Source organism: Plectrocnemia conspersa, unplaced genomic scaffold, assembly GCF_051122295.1.
Source record: "Plectrocnemia conspersa isolate PC_06_02 unplaced genomic scaffold, ASM5112229v1 ptg000011l, whole genome shotgun sequence".
Taxonomy (NCBI): domain Eukaryota; kingdom Metazoa; phylum Arthropoda; class Insecta; order Trichoptera; family Polycentropodidae; genus Plectrocnemia; species Plectrocnemia conspersa.
In genome coordinates this window covers 11298077-11320409 of record NW_028277175.1, presented here as the reverse complement: position 1 = coordinate 11320409, position 22333 = coordinate 11298077, and the positions used below count along the sequence as shown (strand labels likewise).

Sequence of the window (22333 nt, the reverse complement as noted above, 5' to 3'; positions counted from 1 at the left end):
AATTGAATAAATAATTTATAAAAAAATAAATAATATTTGCGATATTAAAAGGATTTTTAAAGCTAAATGACATCAAAGAGAAAACTCGTGAAAATTGTAAAGTCTTTCGTCTGTTTTATTTATATAGGTGACTTTTGTGCAAAAAACTAGCAAATAATCAAGTCCCGGTCACATCTGCTCCAACGGGGAAATGTGTGCAATGCAAACTATAAATGAGAGTTTTTACTTCGCGTCTGTTATCTTTATTTATGTCAAAAGATAGTACGAAATGCAAAAAAAATAAAATAAAATACTGACGTATAAAAAATCTAAAACTATTTGCATAACACAATTAATTTTATAGAAAAATAAAAGCTAAAAAAAATATTGCGATCTATACTATGAAATATTTATTGTTATATTATATATTTATTAAAAAAAAAGAGGAGAGTATTGTTGAGGAGTTTTTAATGATATATTACAATTTATTCTTTCTTTTAATGCTTTTCTGAAGTCATCCCAGTCGGTTTTTTCTTGTACTAAATTATTGTTTTTATCAAAAGTGGAGTGAGCAAATTACACTTTTAGTCATCGATATGTATTAAGTATAGATTATAAAACTTATGTATGATATACATTTAATAAATAGGAAGCCATAAAATTGGCTAAAACGTTTGATTTTCAAACAAAATTCGCATTTATAAATAAATTACTGGGCTATAAATAAATTATGATTTTTTAAAATAAAAATATTCAATATGAGCTAGAATATACACTTAAAAAAATAATTTCTATATATCAGCTAAATTCGTGATAAATTAATTGCTTTGCTGAATAAATTGAAGGTTCCTTAACCCTTTTGCCCATCTATTATGAGATAAAGTTAGTTTGATAATTCGTAGATTAATGTGAATTAGATTTTCGTAATTACTGCTTTCAATATATTTTAAACTGTAATTAATATAATGAAAAAAAAATTATTTAGATTTAAATGAAACAATTTTTTTATGAATTAATAAACAGTTTATTTAATCTACTTACTATTTGTAGAAACTTTACTTTTATTTATAAATACTACAATTTTAATACATTTAGCACCAAATACCTTTGCTTTAAACATATTAAAAAAAAACATTGTTAATAACGTAATTTAACAATGGTTGAAGATCAATAAACAAATTAGATTATTCTCTGTAATTAATTATGTACTTTACGACTTTTTTAGAAAATATAAGATATATATATTTCCAATTAATATTTTAAAATACGATATTTATTTTTTTTATAATTAGTATATATTAAACTAATAATTATATGAAATTCGCTTTATTTTTCATAGTAGACATGCCATTTTAATCTCTATTTATTTTATCGATATAATAATCTAACATATTTTCTGGGTAATATCTAAATTTTTACAGCATTTTTTGCTACCAAACGTCGTGTAAATAAATAATATAAATTATTTCAAACATATATTATACACGATTTAAACAGTATCAAATATTCATTAGGTAAACATTTGCGCGTAACTTTTTTTAGGATTAGGATTTTACAGCCTACCGATAAGTGAAAATGCTTTATATGCTCAATATGTCGAGCTGTTAAACGAATTCTTTATAATTAATGCAAAATTATACAAATTATCATTTTTTTTTTTGTTTTTCGTTTACATCTTTGTGTGTTTTAAATAAGTTATATAGTATATGTATATTATTTTGTAAACTAAAGTAAATATATTTGTATGCCTATTATTTTATAATTTTAATAATAAATGTATACCGGTCAGTTATTCAGGTTTTGGATATATTGTTATTGAAACTATGAAATATGCACTGATATCGAAAACTCTAATTGGAAACAAATGAATCAGCTACATAGAATATGAACCGCTGTAATAAAGTATTTATTACTAACTACTAAGCCTTTTCTTTGTTTTTTTTTCAAATTAATTATACTTTATACATAAGCAATAAATTTATATCAGACTTGATTGCTAATATTTTAAAAAGTACCAAAAACTATTTAAAGTGCATAGTTAACGACAATAAAAACATTACGTATACAGCTCGCATTGTTGTACATCACTTTCAAATTCGAAGCAAAGGAAAATAAAAGTTTTCGCCAACTTTCGACAGGAGTTGGCGAATCACTCGGGTCGAAATTTAATTACGTGCACCGTCGACAAAAATGCGGGCGGCGCTCTTGCGGGAGTGACATCTTTTATGGGCAAACTTTAAAAAAAACTTCAAATAAACACGCGAAAATCTCTCGCAGTCGGTCGGACGACTCATGAATTTTAATGCCGATGCCAGGTAATGACTTCAGAAAAATGCACGGCTACCGCTGGCGGCGGGCGTAATGAGAAAGTTTCGACTCGAGATAAAAATTGCCCGGCGTCTCCTCTCCCTACCTACTTTTATCTTATTTTCATGACTATTTAATTCACGGGCAAAAGTTTACGGCGCTTTCATACGCGAAAAAAGTCATAATTGGATTCGCCCGCCCCCCTTCGCGCGCCCTCCCTGTCGTTTCGATTAATTGACTCACTTTATGGACAATTTCCATAATTTCCCCCCGTTGGGTCGAGAAGTGGCCAAGTGTGATTTAAATAGATTACTGACCATCAATACTTGCGCCTGGGGCCCGCTTTGCTAATCTAGGACGTTGTCCCAAGCATTAAATACAAATTTTGTATATTGTTATATCAAATATATTCATATATAATATGTACATAATCATGGAATAAATATTTATATATTTTTAATTATTTTCTGAATATCTAGTGCTAGCGCCATATAACGCCGAAATCTAACATCATTTTGTTAAATCTTTCGCGTCTGGATAATATTTACTACAAACATTTTGTAGTAAATTTTTTTGATTATATTTAATTAAATACTAAATTTTAATTCTATAATAAATTTGTGTTTTAAATTAAGTACTCAATAGCCAAAAAAACACTTATTTGAATTTTTTGTATATGATCATGAAAAATTGTTGATACAACACGATATCTAAAATAAATATGTTTAACTAATTAAAAAACTGCTTGTAAACAGTTCTGTTTTAAGACCTTCGTTAGTCCTATGCACTTATGAAAGAATTTAAATTTAGTGTCTTACGGAATATCAGCCCCTCAGCTCCATAAATTATTAAAAATAAAAATAATATTGTAGAAAGAACAACATAAAGAAAACACATAGGAGTATAATATAGTACACTGATTCGTAGAAATGTAACTCATGTCCTGCAAATGTAGTTTAATTTAAATGTTCATAGTTTCTTTAATAATTAATATTGAACAATCTTTTTTCTGTAAAGAAAGTCAAAAGTCAAGAAACAATTACTTTGTATTATAAGGGGCCTATTTATATTTTAATATTTTCATTTAGATTTTGTTATGGACAAAACTTGGCGGCACTTGGGTAACACTGGCGTAACAGACACACTTTCTCTTGGCGGCCTGGCGGTTTCGCACGCCGGTGCGTGCCTCGCGCACCGTCCACTCACAAATATTATTTAACATATTTATAATCGTTCAATAAAAATACTACTGCAGCGGCTCAATATGTGTCTAGCTACTACCCGTCCCCTCCCGTTGCCAAAGTATTTTCAATAACTCAGTCCTCCTTTCTAAAATATTAAATAATAAAATTAAATTTAACTAAGCTTTGCTTGCTAGAAAATCATAATTATTGACCAATTATTGAGTCTCAGTTTTGTCTTTCACGAAAATGTGCATAATTAACGCAAAACTACTCGAGATGTGTTAAAAGAGTTTAGAAACACGAAATTACGCCCAATAACAGTGCCAAAAACCAAGCCAAAATAATTAAATAAGATATACAATATCATCGTCAAACTTTCTGCAGCTAATAGATACCTTTGGGGAGGCTTTAAATACAATATGAAAACATATTTTTCAAATGTAAATATTAGTAAATTAGAAATAATTTGGAGTAGTTTTTTACTTTCACCTACTTTGATTTTCCCCCAATTTTAGATTGTTATTTTTAATATCATCTTATATATATTTTTTTTATTTATATTTTAATTTATTTATATTAATATAAGCTTTAATCGTTTTTAAATTAGCATTGAAATTAATTTATTATTTTGATTGTGTTCGATATTACCCCTTTAGTGGTGGGGTAAAACCGAACCGAATGAAATTTAAAAACGTAAACTTTTTCAATTATGCGCTTAAAAATGCTTTATCTTAATGCTCGTTTGATTATCAATTTAGATCTAAATTGACGTAACAACATCTTTATAAAATAATTTGTTATCAAATATTGATAACACTATCTCGCGTGTGAGAGATACTTTTAAGCCGTATCCCATATTTTGAAATAAAAACGTCAATCGACGATAAAACGCGAACGTAATGAGCAACGAAAATAAAATAAAAAGAGCCGCATTGGTATATAAAGAGGAGAGTGTGTATGTGTGTGAGTAGTTGTGTCGGGCAATGTCAGTGTCGGACGAGTCGGCGGCGACGGGCATCGATTTGCGTTGTCCTTGAGTTATTCAGGCCTCGGGCCTCGGGCCTGCCCTAAATCAACATGGCCAAGGAGGACGACGATGACAATCTCCCCGACAAGGATGCGGCCAGGGAGTTCTACGCCAAGTACGAGCCCAAGGAGATCATCGGCAGGTCTGACTTTTATTTCACCCCGATCGCGCTAGCCCCTGTTTTGGCCCTTCTCATTACATAAACGTCTAAAATTAACCTCAAAATCGATGCTCATGCGAGCCAAGAATAAGCATGACATAAGGTAATTACAAAAGTATAGACTGCGCTAACCTAAATAAACAATTTAAATGGGCCGATGGACTCGATGTTAATAATAATAATAACATCGATCTATAAATCGATGTCGAATGACGTTTAATTTTTTAATTTGGATATGGTCAATATTTGGCAATACTATGTTTTAAATATATATATATTTGAGTCAAATTAATTCATTAGCACACGCATCGATGGAAATTTTAATAATAATGCTTGTTTTTTTATTTATTTGTTTTACGCAATTTATATTTAGACAATAAAAATTAAAAATACAAAATATTTATAATATATGTATGTATATAAAAGTCAAATTATTTTCGGTTAAGAACCTGAAATTTTGCATATAGCCATAGTTTTGTACAGATTGTCATTTCTGATAATTGATTTCGTTCATGTTGGTCTATGAAACGGAGATGTCATTGAAGGGGTAGATGGAGGCATTTTACCCCTTTGAATTTGACCTGAAAAATGCATGTCATTTAATTAAATACCAAGAAATTATCTGGTTTTCCCTAAAAGAAAATCTAAAAAACAGTCACGAATCTACCTTGAAAATATTTTTTTTGAAATCATAATAATATACATTTTCACTGTATTTCGATATGATTTATATATTTTTACCAGTGAAAATATAATTTTAGTGAAATTATATGATTTCAACTTTTCCATATGTTTTCCATATACATTTACATACTTCTTATTAATTAAATTATAAGTTGCTCTAAAATGTGTATGAAACTCAATTTCATAGTTGTGTAACGTCCATTTTCAGTTCAAACCTAATGAAAGTTCCAAAACTAATTATAGTTTTAGAACTTTCATTGGGTCAAGTCCAAAATACAAACTAAGCCAACTCGTTTCTCGGGGGAAAATAAGAGATAAACGTCGCATCTCGCATATTGCTCCATAGTCAGTCTGCACTTGGATATTACGCTATGTCTTAAGAATATGATAGCTCTTATTACCAATATTACTATGGACTTGATGTGAGAGTACAGGCAACCCCCGTTCAACGCAGGGGATACGTTCTGGACATGATCGCTTTAAGCGAAATTTCGCGATCAACGGGGGATTTTTGAAAAAAACATTGTAAAACTCGAAAAACTCTTTATTTATTAAATAAACATTAATAATAACAAAAATTCAAATATTAAATAATTATTAATTTATTTATTTTGTTCCACGTTGCAAAAAGGAATCTAGATTCCCTTGTTTCGCCTCTACGTTTATTGCGCTAAATTTGCCGATAACAAGTAATGCATTACAGCCACGTTTAACAGCACTCACCCTCTCGTAGTTTTCGTCGTTCTCTTCTAACAACTCCATACATTGATTGTGAAGAGAAAGGGCCTTTTCGATGGTTTTAACAGTTAAATTTTGCACGGGAACAGGTTTGGGGACGTCGTTTTCTAGGGACGTATGGCAGTCCATTTCCTGCAGCTCTTCAATAGTCAAGTCCATAAATAAATTTTGTGTCATCCAAGCCTTACAGTTGCTACGCCAAAAAACTGGTAAATTTTTTTAGAGTAAGCTGTAATGGCACGAAGATTTTCTGATTGGTAGATCAACAAAGGTTTCAATTTTAATTCTCCGGATGCATTTTCACCGAGAAGAAGAGTTAGACAGTCCTTGGATGCTTTAAATCCAGAAGCAGTCTTCTCCTCTATGGAAATAAACGTTAAAACATGTTGGCATTCGTTTCCAATACAGTCCAGTCTCATCCACATAAAAATTTAATTTGGTGGATAATTTCCCCTTTCTACAGTTTCACGGAACTCCATTCGATATTTTTAAGCATACAGGCAACCTATCATATAAACTTCTGCAGTAGCCGATTTACCAATCATTTTAAGGTTATGCAAGTTTGATCGTTTTCTAAACCAATCAAACCAACCTTTGCTTGCTTTAAATATTTCTTCTCCTCCATGTAGAGATTTTAAATGATCCCAAAGACTTAGTGATTTATTCATTCATTCCAAAATAAACTATATTTTTTTTAAATTGTCGGTTGCGATATAACGAATCCACACTCGCCGCGGTCGCGATGAACCTGTATTGGTCAAAGTATATTCAAATCGAATTTTGGTCAATATGAAGGTGCAAAAATAATTATCACTTCTTAGAAGTCTAAAATTCACGTCAAAGGCAATAAAATCGTACCATCGCAGTAGGAACGCTCGGTAACGAGCGTTCGTGCTACGACGAATACACGATTTTATTGTTTTTGACGTGAATTTTTGCCTTCTGAGAAGTGATAATTGTTTTTTGCACTCTCCTATTGAGCAAAATTCGGTTTAGATGTATTTTATTCGATTTTCACTCTTAATATTGTTATAAAAGTCTTAATATAAGTGCTTGATAATTGAACGTTTTCACCGCGATGGCCCGATTTTATTTGTTTTGACCTGGACTGAAAATTCACTATATAGCAACACTGAGCAGCAAAGAAAACACGACTAATTATTAGATAAATATTATGAGTAGGTATTTTTAATAATATTTAATGCCTTATTAAAATATTTCGCATAAATTATTCAGAAAATATGCCGCAACGGTGGCTAATTTTTATATTTATTTGTAGCATAAAAATGGTTAACTCGCACCTATTATTATTTATTCAAAAAATTATATTACGATGTTAAAAAATATATAAAATGCCATTTTTGTCATGAGGCCCGGAATCATTGTTTTCCCAGGGCCTGGGTTCACTCTCCGCGGCCCTGTACATAGTACATGTGTATCAGTGGCGGGCGGTGAGATAATTTCCCTCTCGATCGCTCGCGTATTAAGTGACGAGACTGAGCGAGAGATCAAAACATGTCCTTATCTCTCACTCATTCTCGTTACTTAACACGCGAGCGAACGAGAGGGAAATTATTTCACCGCCCGCCACTGATGGGTATATATGTATGTACATACACATATACTATGTGCTCTGCTTTGAAGCTCTAGTACAGGCATGGCGAACCTAGGGCACGCGTGCCCGAGGTGGCACGTTTGAGAATTTGGATTGCACGCGAACGATTTCCAAGTTCAAAAATATTTTTTAATTTTAAATTTAAAAAATTAAAATCTTGATTAAATAATCTGTGAATTATTAATTTATTTCATTTTATTAATTATCAAATGTTTTCTAAGATAAACGACAATCGTTTTACAAAAATAATTAATTATTTATTTTTTCTATCTTAGTAATTTTTTTACTCCTTGGGCACGCCACACAATCGAGGAATTATATTTGAGGATTTTTGGCACGCGACCCCAAAAAGGTTCGCCACGCCTGCTCTAGTAGGAACAACTGGTATAATTTAATATATTTTGTATAATGTACAGCATATTTTGTATAATGTACAGCAATAAGTAAAAATAAATCTATAAGTATCAATGTATTTTTTAAGCACTGAAGAACCTATATTGCAAATGTAGATTACATAGAAAAATTATATCTTTTTTCGTTCAATAAATTTCGGAATTATAAAAATTAGGTTTTCGCTTGACTCAATTTCTATGTTACAATTGCTTATCAGAATAAATATTTTATAACATTAGTGATTTTTGATCTTATTTTTTGTTTGTTTGTAATATTTAACTGCGAAGGTCGGTCTATTTCATGTTTTGATAATTTATATAATATAGTTCTCGTTTTCTCAATTACATAAATAATCAAGCCATGTTTAACTTAAATGCTATAAATCGTACAAAATTTTTGTTTACTTGTTACTTGTCAAAAATGAGTAACTTAGACTAGTCAAATAATTGTGTAACAACATTGTTGACGTATAACTGTAATAAAGAAGTTAAATCTAGATAAAATCTAGTTAAATAGACATAACAGTAAAAACAAAAAATGTAATCCATTTTTAATAAAAAAACATGTTAATTTTCAGAGGAATTAGCTCAACAGTACGACGATGTATAGAAAAAGAGACTGGCCGAGAATATGCGGCCAAGATCATGGATCTCAGTGGCGAATCCCATGATTCGGCCGAGTGCCGGGCCATGAGGGATGCCACCAAGCAAGAAATTGCCATTTTGAAGCTAGTCATGTCGCACCCGTTCATTAGTGAGTATTCAATCAGCAATTTGATGAAACTACCAGCTTGACATTGACCGATTAATGCCAAAGGTCAAAAATCGTGGGAATATAAGAACAGTCCTAGTTACAATGATTTAGGTTTTGTCATACGCCATGTTATAATTAATCACTTTTCTGATGAAAAGATACTTATTTCTTTAATCAATTAGTAATGAATTAGATTGTAAATGTTTTAAATTATTTGTAACGCTGTAATTTTTCAATGTACCGGATCTTTAGTAAAGATTCTTGGCAAGGATCTGAAGATGGACTGTTGCCAAAAATATGTGCCATTTTAAAACTGATAGTTAATGGTATTTTTGAAAATTGACTTACATAAATGCTAAGTGAATTAGTTAAAATAGATTTGAAATTTTATTAAATTAATCTGATAATGAAAAAAATAGAATATTGTATGCTTTTTACTATTATTTTCAACAAAATTAAATAATTATTGTTATCTGTATTTTATCAGTATGTTTAGAAAAAATCTTCATATTTAAAACATGTAAATTATATAATTTCTTACCATAAAATTGTTTTCTAATTACTGGCGATAGTCGGGCTTCTGTTAGTTACTACAATCAGACTCATAAGCTATATAAACAAGTCACTAAAATTTTCTTTACGTCAATGTTTAATCTGCATTTTTGTTTTCTTTTTCCTTCCATTTTTACATTAATTTGCGTAAACAAACAGTAGTAAAAACTTAATTTATTAAACTTTTATTGCAGTTGAACTTCAAGATGTTTTCGAATCGGATACGTTTATCTTTTTAGTTTTTGAACTGTGTAAAAATGGTGAACTATTTGATTATTTGACGTCAGTTGTGACGTTATCCGAAAAGAAAACAAGATACATAATGAGGTTTGTACTGTCGTTCGGCATGATTCACTCACCCAGCGTATATCTACTAATATATACATATCCACCCGTAGACAAGTCTTTGAAGGAATGTTGTACGTGCACGGCAACAACATCGTTCATCGGGACCTAAAACCTGAAAACATTTTACTAGACGATCAATTGAACGTGAAAATAACTGACTTTGGATTCGCAAAGTTGCTTCATCCGGGAGAAAAGTTGTTCGGTAAGTTTCTCTCTCTCTCTGTGTTTATACATATAACGTGTCACTTGTTGTATTGTTCACAAAAGACTATTGTGATATTATATACCTTTGTTTATGATCCGGTATGAGTTCAGCGTAGGCTTAAAGTTTTATATTTTTGTTGACGAGAAGCGTTTGTTTGAATATAATGTTTAATTTGTTGTCTTTCTGTGTTGTGCATTGCTGTTGTAATGCAGAATTGTGCGGCACTCCTGGGTATCTCGCACCGGAAACGCTGAGAGCCAATATGTTCGATGACGCTCCAGGATACGGAATGGAAGTTGACTTGTAAGTTTTTATTTACATATTTATGTCTAATTGCTTATGCATTAACAATCACTCGTCAAATTGACGGGTTTCGCATTTGCTTGGCAAGTTTTATAAAATTATATTTTTATTTTTGAAAAACTGGTCATTATATACATATCTCTACTGACATCCGTCAAATTGACAGGTTTGACAATTTAATAAATAGCCCTATTGAATTTGTCCCATTTGTAAAATTATATAAACATAATGTAATAATTAGTGCAAATGTTTTGTTTCAAACTCAAATTCGATGCGCTACCCAACGCATTAGATGCATTATGATTCATGGGGCAATCTAGTTTTATAAGCATTCTGGAGGGTTCATAGACCCTAAGATTCTTTTGTCGTTGAGAGGAGTGACTGGTATATATAAAAGGACTCTGAAGAAGCTGGTAAAGTTGCCCATATAGCTAAATAAGCACAAGATAATAAACTTATTGTAGCGATTCATATATAATACCAGTCAAAATATAATACCAAAGACTAACAAAAACACTGGTTTTTATAGGAAAATATTTAATAGAATTGCAGTTATTTATACAAAAAATAATTGAGTTACATGAAAAAGTTATTTCTATGCTTTCATAAAATCTAACAAATTCGCCTGATGACACAATGCCCTATTTTTTTCTCGCAGAATTTCTTCGTAGCAAGCTAAATTTTTTTATTCCTTGCTTTGTGGTTGTAATTCGCTCTTCGTTAGGGTCTATGCTTTTTAAGATTTTTAAACCATTTTCAATAGAGCTGAGACCTTTTCTCAAGCTTGCAATTGTCATCTGTTTTTGTGGCGCAGCTGGGTCTGAAAGGTAAGATTCCTCAATGTGGTTTTGCTCACACATCTCTATAAGCTCGTCGATTGTCAGCACCTGACTATGCGACTCCAGTAACTCTTTAACATCATCACCGTCAACTTCCAAAACTAACTACCTGGCAAGACAACTTCTTCTATCACATGCGCGACATTACTAGTTTCTGGTGTCATTTCTGTCTCATTTTGAAAAAAAATAGGCAAAGCTTCATCCAGACAATATTCAATGTTTTTTTTTGAAATTTTAAAAACCGCATAACTTCGAGTTCCCGTAAGTCGGGGGATTACTGTATATAGTACAGTACAAAACTGGACTAGACACACTCGATTCCACTACACATCGACGTTCGGACTGCCACTCACTCGCAAAAAAGTCTACTTGTGGAAGAAAACAAAAATGGCTTCGTGAATGAACCAAGCACATCTCCAAAATCATTGCGACAGAAACTGCAGTTGCTGGAACACAATAGGTGGGATTTAAAGCAGGTGTATCCAGAGGTAGACTGCCCATTTACACAATATTCAAAGGTGTCTTAGGACCTGGATATTCCAAAATAAATATGATGTCGGGTCGTGTGCGAATTGCTTCAGAACTAATAATTGATATGCATATGTTAGAACATATCAAAGACTGCACGGTCTTTGTATCAAAATTCGCGTTAATTTACTGTGACCAAAATGATCATCCATCAACAAGGAAACAAGACAATTGAATAAACACAGCCCTCGTTACGACCAGAAAAAATCGCATAAATAACACTAGTTTTGGTATTACAGTAAATATTCTCTATCATTGAGAGAATATTTTTTTGTTGCGAAACGGTCACGGATATAATAAATCACCAGATCCACAAGTTTCTCGTTGCAATGCAATACGACCTTGGACAATGCCCATCAACTCAATGCCTCTGAGGACCTCCCACAGACATCATCCCTGCGCCAGCTTCTCCACCACCGCTCGGAGAAAACATCTCGCCATTTATCGTCTATCGCAATAATTGTAATATAATCTAATAAAACTAACTAGATTCCACTAAGGGTGTCACTGGCTACGAAGTGACACTCCTAGGGTTCTCAAACCTTAAAAAGGCCTCGTTTCTTTTCAAAAACAATGCCCAGAGAACAGTTCTTGGAAATACCTCTGTTCATATGGTTCAACAAAAAAACACAACGATCTGAAATATTGCATACTGATACATTCCGAAACCTGTAATAGATTTATAAATAACTTTGTTTTGTTATAAACTGCACGATAATATTTCTATTACTAAACAATTATTTCCAACGAAAGCTAGATACCGATTCACCTAATAAATGCCGATAAAAACACATAAATTTGGTATAAAATTTTGGTTGACAGCTGATTTGAAATCGAAATATGTTTTATATGGTTTCCCTTATTTGGGAAAATATTAAACCCGATTTTCGACACCTTTAGGTAAATACTTAGTTTTGAAATTTGCCAAACCATATTTACAGGATGGGAGGGACATAACAACTGATAAATTTTTTACAAGTATACCACTTGCATTGGAAAAGAGCATTGGTTGGAAACATTCGACCCAACAAAATAAGAAAAAATATAAAATCCAATTGTTTTCCTACTATATAAATCTGATTACTGTGTACTAACCATTTATAAAAGTAAGCCAAAAATATAAGCTCTTCTGAACACAAACCATACACTCGTAAAATTAGAAAACGATCAACGTTTACCAGAAACAATTGCATATTACAACAAGACCAATTGCGGAGTAGATGTTATTGAACAAATGGCACGAAAATACTCCATCAAAACAGGATGTGCTAAATGGCCGCTTCAAGTTTTCTTCAATATATTAGATAAGGCAGCAATAAATACATGGATACTTTATAAAGAATGCATGGGACTCAATATATCAAAAAAGGACTTCATATTTCAATTTGCCTAGGAACTTGTAAAAAAAAACAGAAGTAATAACGCATAAACAAAATGTAAAAAGATTGTGTCTGGAAAGTGTACAAAATAAATTGAATGCTATTTTTATTTTCACTTCCATAATAATATTTTTATATCTATTTTAGTATTATTTAGGAACAGTTTTTATTATTTAATATTTAAATCATTTAAAAATAAAAAATGGTATTGCGTTTATCTGTCAATTTGCAGTCGCCCGTAGAGATAGGTATTTAAGAAATACCCGTAAACCAATGTTAAACCATTTTTTTCTATTTTAGATGGGCTTGTGGTGTTATAATGTTTACTCTGTAAGTATAAAATTTGATTTACCTAACATAGTCTTACTACCTTTATATAATTAATGATCTTAACACTAATGACGGGTCCAGTAATAATGACCCACTTTGTCCGCTGCTGGTAATCCATGGGACAGGCAGTGACTACCTTTTACGACTTCTGATGTTTAAGGATGGGCTTAGTAGTATCTACCTGCAAAAACTAGAGCGTTTTGTGCTGCCATCTCTGATTGATTGATAAATATAAAAAATATAGTAATGATTTTAATTTCTATAAATTTGTTCAAAATAATGATAAGTATATCGAATGTATATCCGTATCGTGTGCTTTAGAGCTAATAGTAGGGACGTAAACCCAAACTTGACATCTCTTTCTCAATTATTAATAATGATGAAATGGATAGCTCTCAAACTGACTGTGTTAACGCAAATAGAGTATATGTTTCCGGTTATATATTGTATCCTTCACATTATAATTTTCGTTTAATTATTTTTGCTCCGTTCATGAAATTGCAACAAAATTTACTACGACAGAAGCATTCAACTGTAAATTTCAATATATTAAGCGCTTTCAGTGATTATATTACAAGTTTTGGTGGTTTCAAATTATTTAGGACTATCAACTTTGAGGATTAGTTTTTTCTGTAATGTTCTACTTAGATTTAAAAAAAAAATTAAAACTCAACTCATGTAAATTGTACATATATACATACATAGTCAAAAAAGTATTAATTAATATATAAAGTAGACAAGAATCTATGCATACAAAAAGTATTATAATAATATATTTTTCTTTATAAAATCATATTTTTACAGCCTAGTTGGATGTCCGCCATTCTGGCATCGAAAGCAAATGGTAATGCTCAGAAATATAATGGAAGGAAAATACTCATTTACGAGCCCCGAATGGGCGGATATATCAGGTTTGTTATTAGAAAAACTTAACCTATGCTATGAGATAAGAAATGAGTAATGCAATGCTTCTTATTTCAGATGCACCTAAAGATCTAATCAGACGGTTGCTAGTCGTCGATCCTCAAAAAAGAATCTCGATTCAAGAGGCACTGAACCATCCATTCTTCAATACAGTGGTGAGTATGATTTTTCTGCCGTATTAAAAACCTTTTTAATTATTATGTTTTACGATATTATTTCTGTAGTTTGCCTTAATAATGAAATTTTCACATTCATTGTGGTGAATAGGTGATCGTCGTTTTTTATTTTTTAACAAACTCAACGATAAAGCCGTCGTAACGTTCAGAGTTTCTGTAGTTGTAAATATAATCTCTTCTAAATCAACGTTTGATACTAACGAACAAAATAAACGCTTTTTATTGTTAAAGTATTGCACTTACGATGTATGTCGCCGTCGTCGTATCGGCTAATAATTTGCAAGAGTACTATCACTTGATTTCTTCTAGTTATGGGATCAGGAGATGGCACCACTTAAACAAAGCTTTTCTGCGCAAGGCAGGAGGATTTCAAGAATTGACCAATTGGCTTTGGTAATAATAACATTTAAAGGCTAATCGTCTTTAATCCTGTATTGGGCGTTTTATGTTTGATCCGTTGGTTAATCCTTCACTAACAAATAAAAAGATACGTGGTGCTTTTAATAGATTTACAAATCTTAATTGATTGCATTTAATCTGACTGTTGCATGAAATATGTTGATTTATGTTTTATTGAAGAATATTAATAATAATAATATAAACTGGTAAGTATTGCAAATGGCAATTTGGTTTTGTAAAATAAAGATGCATTAGCTTTAAATAGCTTATGCTTGATGGTATATGTTGGACTTTTGAAAAGTCGTTCACATTTTTAAGTGTATGGTATAATTGGTGTGTTCAACATTTTAAATCATTTACCTTTGATAATATTGTCGGTGTAAATGTGAATATGACATGATAATTCCTTTCATATATGCGCAATAATAATAATCACTACACATTCCGTGCGCAATGTTCACCACATATTATATGACATCAAAAACAGAATTTTATAAAATACCCCCAATTCAGATTTAATTCACGCTTCAGCTTATGGAGTACAATAGGTCCTCTACTTACATTATTAGTTCATGTTAAAGGACAATTTTGACATATTTTTATTTGGTGTATGTATTCTAGAATCAATATCAGAAATGTCCGTTTTTCATGGTTTCTTTACTAGTATGCAGAAATGTAGAGCAAATGAGCATCTATAGACTAGCCTTTTATAATTAATCAAATTTCACATTTTCTTTAAAAAAAACATTTTATGTTGTTTGTAAACCTAGACAAATAAAAACAACCAAGCTGATCACATATGTACGTGATCATCCATTATATGACACCACTGGTTGTTATTGCGATTGTTTTCTATTTTGGTTTTATAGTGCAGTAGAGTTGGTTTCATCCTCAGAAATTGTACATGCATAGATTAATAACATATGATATTGATTACAAATTGATTAACTTATTCATATTGTATTAGATTCTTACCAAGCTTGATCACCTGAAAGAGAATCGAATTTTTATCACTATAATTATCCTATTGTCAATTGAAGCTACACCTTTTTTTAACTATTCAATATTTGTGTTAAAAAATAATTCAAGTTATTTATATGTTCCACAATACTTCAAATATTGGCTACAATTTATAACCAACTTGCATCACTCATGTGTTAGTTATATAAAAATATGTATAATTAGATATTGAACCAACCATATTTTTACTCATATCTATATATTTGCACTTATTATTTACTCAAATTTAGAAATTTGTAAGTGGGGGACATGTTGTATTTTTATTTTTGAGAAATCAATATTCTTTGCATATCAAAACTTATTTTAGTGATTTGTTCATTTTTATTAAAATGTTCAGTGTAAATATTTTTGACATTGACGAAAACAATTCTTATATATAGAATCTAAAGGTATCAAAATTATTAGATTTTGAAAAAATCTACTAACAATAACCATTACTTAATATCATCCTTTGTCTAATGGCAAAAATGTCCTTTCACATACATTGTTTTGTACTATGTGTGCGTTTTGTTATCATTAGTACCATTACCATGTGTCTAATGTTTGTCATAGCTCAATCATGGCACAGCATGACGTGGTATCGTTTACGCGTCTCGTATTTGCATCAAATCTAATGAAAAATTTGCATTACTTTTTCAGCAATTGAAAACAGCATCGTTTAACGCTCGTAAAAAGTTCAAATTTGTGATAATGGTGGTGCGAGCGGCAGTGAGAATAAAACGGTTCAGGTTCACTCCGGAGCCTCTTGATCTTTCGGTTGCACGCATGGATCCGTATAGATTGAAAATGCTTCGAAAAGTACGTTTTTGCACACTATTGGCATCTAAAGATAACATTTATCATGTTAATGATTTGTTAAATGTTTCAGATTATCGACGGATGCGCGTTCCGAGTGTACGGTCATTGGGTCAAGAAGGGCGAAGGTCAGAACAGGGCCGCTCTCTTCGAAAACACGCCCAAGACCGAACTGAAGAATCTCTACGTCACAAATCTTAGTCGATAACGTTGGGCATACCTCCGAACCTTAGTCAAAAAATCTGTGGTAGTGGCCGTGTGGAAAATTTCCTTCATACTATGCTCCGGCAGCCTTCCTAACGATAAGCTCCATTACGCTCCACGAGCCATCGGGCGTTGAAGATCGAATACCAGCACGGATTCCTCCACTAGTTCATGTACCCTATATTATCGTTTTTTTTTTTTCGATCAAACTGCGATCATAGGACGTCTGGTTGCAATGTTTCATATTTTAAGTTAATCGTGTTTTAATTATGGATTTTATTGTGTGTTTTATACAGTTTGTGGGGAATGAGCGATCTAGTGTTTTGGATCATATCACGAGTTTGCCGACAAAGGTCAGGGGTGAAAAAGGACGAATTGAAAACGAAAAGAGTTAAAAAAAATCAAGCATACTGTTATATGATTATTATTTTTTTAAATCGTCCCCTCGAAACGGTAGTACCTGAAATATAGGAATAATTTATAAACGAAGATGCAATTTTTATAAAGAGTCTATATTGTAATTTTTGGAAAATTTACTCTTCATATATGACGATGGCCAAGCGGCTCTTTCTTTCTTTATAGATTTTGAAATTATGTATGTATATATATTTGAATGTTAGAATTAAAGATTTAATACATTTTCATGAAAGATGGCTCAGTCTAATGTAATATTACATTTAATAATGTTATATAAATATATAATTTACTAAATATTACATTTTAATGATAGCCGGACATTCATGAAACAATTATTGCCTTATAATTGTTGCTCGTGTCAGTGAAGATTTTATTAAGAAGAGAGTATTTTTGTCTCGTTAATATATTTCACTTATATATCTATATTTATTAGCTAAAGTTGCTCTAGTTAATTTTGATAAGCGAATTTTATCCCCGAGTATATTTTTGAAAGATAAATATTACAAAAGTTATTTTTGAAGTTGTAAAATATTTAATTTTGTACTTCTTATCTAGTTAATTGTATAATTTTTAATATGAAATTTCTCGGAGCTTTCTAGATGTTTCATTTGAATATGTATAGTTAAAACTGTCTTGGCACGCTTCTGTCAAGTTGTACATGTAATGCAATAACTTTTTCAATAAAAGACAAATGAAATTGTGGTTGTTTACAAAATGAGTGATGCGACTAAATGACAATTTACGTCAGTTACATTAAAAATTACCAAATAATTAATAAAAAATACAAAGAGATGCAATAATTTTAACAATGTTAAAATTAGTCATACTTTATGATTAGACAAATTAAAAGGATGCGATTGATAGGTTTGGCATCGTTTGGTAACCAAATATTATTCGTAATTGACTTGTTACTCTTTTTTATTGTTTTAAGTTTATTTATTGCCTGTATGAAAAGTTTTAATAATAAAATTAATTATTTAAAAATGTTAAACTTTTTTTATTTTAAACTGAAAAAAAATCAAGAAACCAATGATGAATCTTGTGTGGAAATATATTTGACTAGAAATCATAATGGAACATCTTAAGCATGGGAAAGGAAGCTTTAACGACAATAGAAAACTCGTCGAGAAGATTATTTACTATACTTCGTTTTATTTAACAGAGTCATTTTGAGGCATATTTCATATTTCACAAAGGTATTTCATTAATCCACTTGTGCCCAGCAGAGTTGTTATGTACGTTCCACATACTTAATTGTTATTCCGACACTTGCAGCACATGGATGTCTTCAAATTGTTATCACTATACATACGTAAATGATAATGATTGATAAATTATTGATATTGATAGCTTATAATTTTCACTATTTCAACATAAAAAAATATGGTAACATTTCTAATTTTCCTAAATTTGTTTAAACTGTAGAAAAGATTAATGGTATATCGAACGTATATCCACATCTTATACTTTAGAGCAAATTAGTGGGGTGTACACCTAAAGTTGTCATCTCTTTTTCACTTATGAATAATAACGAAATGGATAGATCTCAAATTGACTCTGTTAAAAGAAACTGACTATAAATCTATATAATCAAAGCCCATAAATTCGCGCTTTTGCACATAGAGTTATAATTTTTTAACGAAGTATCTAAGAGAGGATAACCCCGTTCCCCTTCGAGGCTTTGAGATAAGTATATTTTACGAAAGATATGGTATTTCTATGCCGCTTAGAGACTACAAGAGTCTGCCACGATATGATCGTGTAACCCTTTATATACCCACTCCCGAAAGGGAGGGGGGTAGAGGTGGAAATGTGCCTCATCAGAGAAAAATTTCTTTGAAAAATCAGCATTAACTTCCTGCTGCTCAAACACCCAATCTGAGAAAATTCTACGCTATCCGTGGTTTCTGAGCTTCAGTTCTTGTAATATTTGAATTTTATACGGGTGTAGGTGCAAATCCAGATGCAAAATACGCCAAAGGTAGCCATAAGAAAAGCTGCGAACGCCAAGGAATCTACAATTCCACACTTTCAATTACAGAACAAGCGTCACGATGGTGCATAGGTCTTCCAACGCTTCCAGCCTCTTTAAATGTTTTCACTATGTTCCGAATTGTTCGCTCAATAGGACGATGAAATTGACCATAATCTTCCCGTAAATTTCGATACACATTTCGTTCAGAATTGTTATTTCTGTAGAACATTGAACAATTTTAAACGATCCATTTCGTAAATGTATTTTTTCAAACTAACATTTGACACTTTGAACACGTGTGATTATTGACAGATGTCTGCCAATATAGGAAACTCGAATTGGATCACCTATAATTCCAATATCTGTTTAGTACAACTAGGTAGGATTAGGACACTGAATCAAATTATTTTTCAATACAGGTATTTTTAAAATGCATTTCCGATATCTAGATATTAATTTTATAAAATTAAAATGATAAGATCCATACTAATGAAATATTTTAGAATATTTTCTGGCTTATATAAAACGATTCAGTGTGCAATTGAAAAACATATAGATATCGAAGAATCCGCTTAATAAATTGTGTTCCTTGTTAGTGGCGTAACTTAATTTTTTTAAACTGGCATTTTCCGTAAAAAAACATCAAATACGTAGCATAAAACTTTTAAATATTTGAATAAGTTACAATTTTTCTTAAAAAAATTGCCAAAGCTTAATCAGTCATGCAAAATCAAATTGATAAGAATATGTATGTAATTTTTTCATATATGTATCTGCAAACTCGTAACAGTGGCAGACAGGAGTCCTATGGACTGTCTCAATATACATAATTACAATTAAAATTTAAAAAAAACGTAGAATAAAATTAAAAAATAAAAACATAAACCGAACGTTCAGTTTTTTTTTAAAAATCGGTATTTGTAAGATAATCTTTTCATATTTTATACGGAAAGTCTAAAGGAAAAATATGAGAGCTTATAGCGATTATTTATGTATATTGTGGCAGTTGCCATACGTCCATTTGCTGTTCAAACCCAGACCTAGCTTATTTATTAATCAAATCCAACTTGATCTAATGAAAGTTCTAAAACTAATTACAGTTTTAGAACTTTCATTAGGTCAAGTCCAAAATACATGCCTCTTTAAAACCAGCAAAAGATTCCTTACGATCTTTAAATTAAAAAGATTCATAAGATCAAGATTAAGTTTTTAATAATAATCCTCAAATAAATGATGGAATTGGAACTGTATTTTTCTTTATGAAATTAATTTTTTTTCGAATTCTGTCAAAATAAACCATGCCGATGTCATTAATGAATCTTGAGAAAAAAATTAAACCGATAATTATAATTAATTGCCAAATTAAACTGAACATTTTATAATAAATATCATATTACGGAATAGTAGACTGGTTTAAAATTAAACTTTGTATTAAATACAACTGGTTTTAAGAAAAACTTTCAGTACTTCAGTTTATAAATCAGGATCATCTATAACGAAAAATGTGAAATAATAGTTTAACGAAAAACTTTTTATGCGAGCGTTTTCAATATACATATTAACATATTTTATACGTAAAATTGTTGTTTATTTCTTAGCAGTTATTTCTGTCATTACAAATCACATGGGAAAAAATTACGTTGTTGTAGAAAATCATCAAGTTTTTATAATTAATGATTTTGAAGTCTCGGCTTCTTTATAGCCTTAGGAAGCAAAACAGTATGTAAACAAAATCTCAGTTTCTCGTAATTGAGAATTTTAGCAAAATCATAGTGAAAAAAATCATTAGGCATATTTATTTATTTCTAATTTTCTTAGCAAATATTCCTGCCGTTGAAACTACTCGCTCGCTTTCCGTTGATGTTGGCTTAATTGTGAGCAAATATTTATATAAAATATTAAGATTTTGCGTCCGTTCTTCGGTGGTTGCAAAATCTTAAATTCATTCCACTGCATTTATTATTTTTTACCGGAGAAATATCCTAATGGTTTGTCAGTTGTTTATTTAATTCCTCTTTGACTGTCAACGTCATATTAATGAACATATTCTATTCGTTATATATTTTAGTATCTGATTCCAAACTATCTAAATTTGAAATAGTTTTTCTAAACAATCTTCCTAACTTTTAAAATATATTTTTGGGAGCAACTTCGAAAATAGTTTTCTTTTGCAACATAATCGGGCTTTTGTAAAAATGTATAAGCCTATGAGCTACATGTTTCTTAATTTTTTTACAACAGAAAAAATGTATTTTTATTAATTAATATCTTTAAAGCTGCAAAAAAGAAAATTGAAATATTGGCAGCAGTGAAGGAAAGATTTAAATATACATGTAATGTAATACTAATATTTTAATATATTAGAAAGAAATGATAAGTTAAATAAAAACGTAACAAATACAAATATTTTAATATACATTAAATATAAATGTTTTAATTTAAATTTGAAATCATGTGTATAATTACTTGTTTAACATAAATATTATAATATTTTTTTGTTTTATAGAAGTGTGTGAAGCCCAGTGGAAGAGCGTGTCCTTCTTTTGCTCTTTATTAGACAAAATACATTTAAGAAAATAAAATTCTAAGAAAATAAAATAAAGGCCGTCACCATGGTAGTGTGAACGATCAGTAACAAATCTCCATTTACGAAACGTTTTGGAATAACTGTTGAACTCGGTGTTTGACCTTGAAAATAACTCTCACAGGGAATCCAGGTAAATTTGTTTTTATAGTAACATAACAAGCTACAATTTATTAAATTTAATAAAAATAAAAAAAATGACTTAATTGAATCATTACTGTACTAGACTTTATTTTATATGTGATTCATTATTTATGTATAATATTATAAATTTGATATAAATTTTAAAAAAATACTATCGACACTTCGGCCAAATTTGAGCATGATCCGCTCACGCGCGCGCTATCGTCCGTCGCCTAGATTGCGCAATCCCACACCGTCGTCGATAGTAAACAACGCGCTCGCGTACTACGAGCGCGGAACTGCGTTCGCCGTCTGTCGCATGCGTCCTTACGCGATTCATATCCCTCGCGACGCACGATTGGTTGGTATAGTCACGTGGACAAGCCGCAGCG

At 30.9% G+C, this 22333-nt stretch overlaps 1 protein-coding gene across 2 annotated transcripts; it reads left to right on the top strand.

Moving 5' to 3' along the window:
- The first annotated feature begins 4458 nt into the window (after positions 1 to 4458).
- Positions 4459 to 18250, top strand: PhKgamma (phosphorylase kinase gamma). 2 transcript variants are annotated; one of them, XM_088196550.1, is made up of 11 exons: positions 4459 to 4639; positions 8665 to 8840; positions 9587 to 9719; positions 9791 to 9942; positions 10158 to 10248; positions 13295 to 13324; positions 14129 to 14235; positions 14306 to 14403; positions 14734 to 14817; positions 16483 to 16641; positions 16712 to 18250. In XM_088196550.1, exons 1-11 carry the CDS (start codon positions 4548 to 4550, stop codon positions 16844 to 16846), a joined length of 1257 nt encoding a protein of 418 aa, XP_088052676.1. In that variant the 5' UTR covers positions 4459 to 4547; the 3' UTR covers positions 16847 to 18250. The 2 variants fall into 2 exon arrangements, with proteins under 2 accessions (XP_088052676.1, XP_088052677.1); XM_088196551.1 differs by lacking the exon at positions 14734 to 14817.
- Positions 18251 to 22333: the final 4083 nt, after the last annotated feature.

Bases quoted from the DNA above. Each gene is read 5' to 3' on its own strand.
- PhKgamma (XM_088196550.1), top strand. From the start codon at position 4,548: ATGGCCAAGGAGGACGACGATGACAATCTCCCCGACAAGGATGCGGCC. The intron at 8,841-9,586 runs GTGAGTATTCAA...CTTTTATTGCAG, and splicing joins CATGTCGCACCCGTTCATTA to TTGAACTTCAAGATGTTTTC. The intron at 13,325-14,128 runs GTAAGTATAAAA...ATATTTTTACAG, and splicing joins GGTGTTATAATGTTTACTCT to CCTAGTTGGATGTCCGCCAT.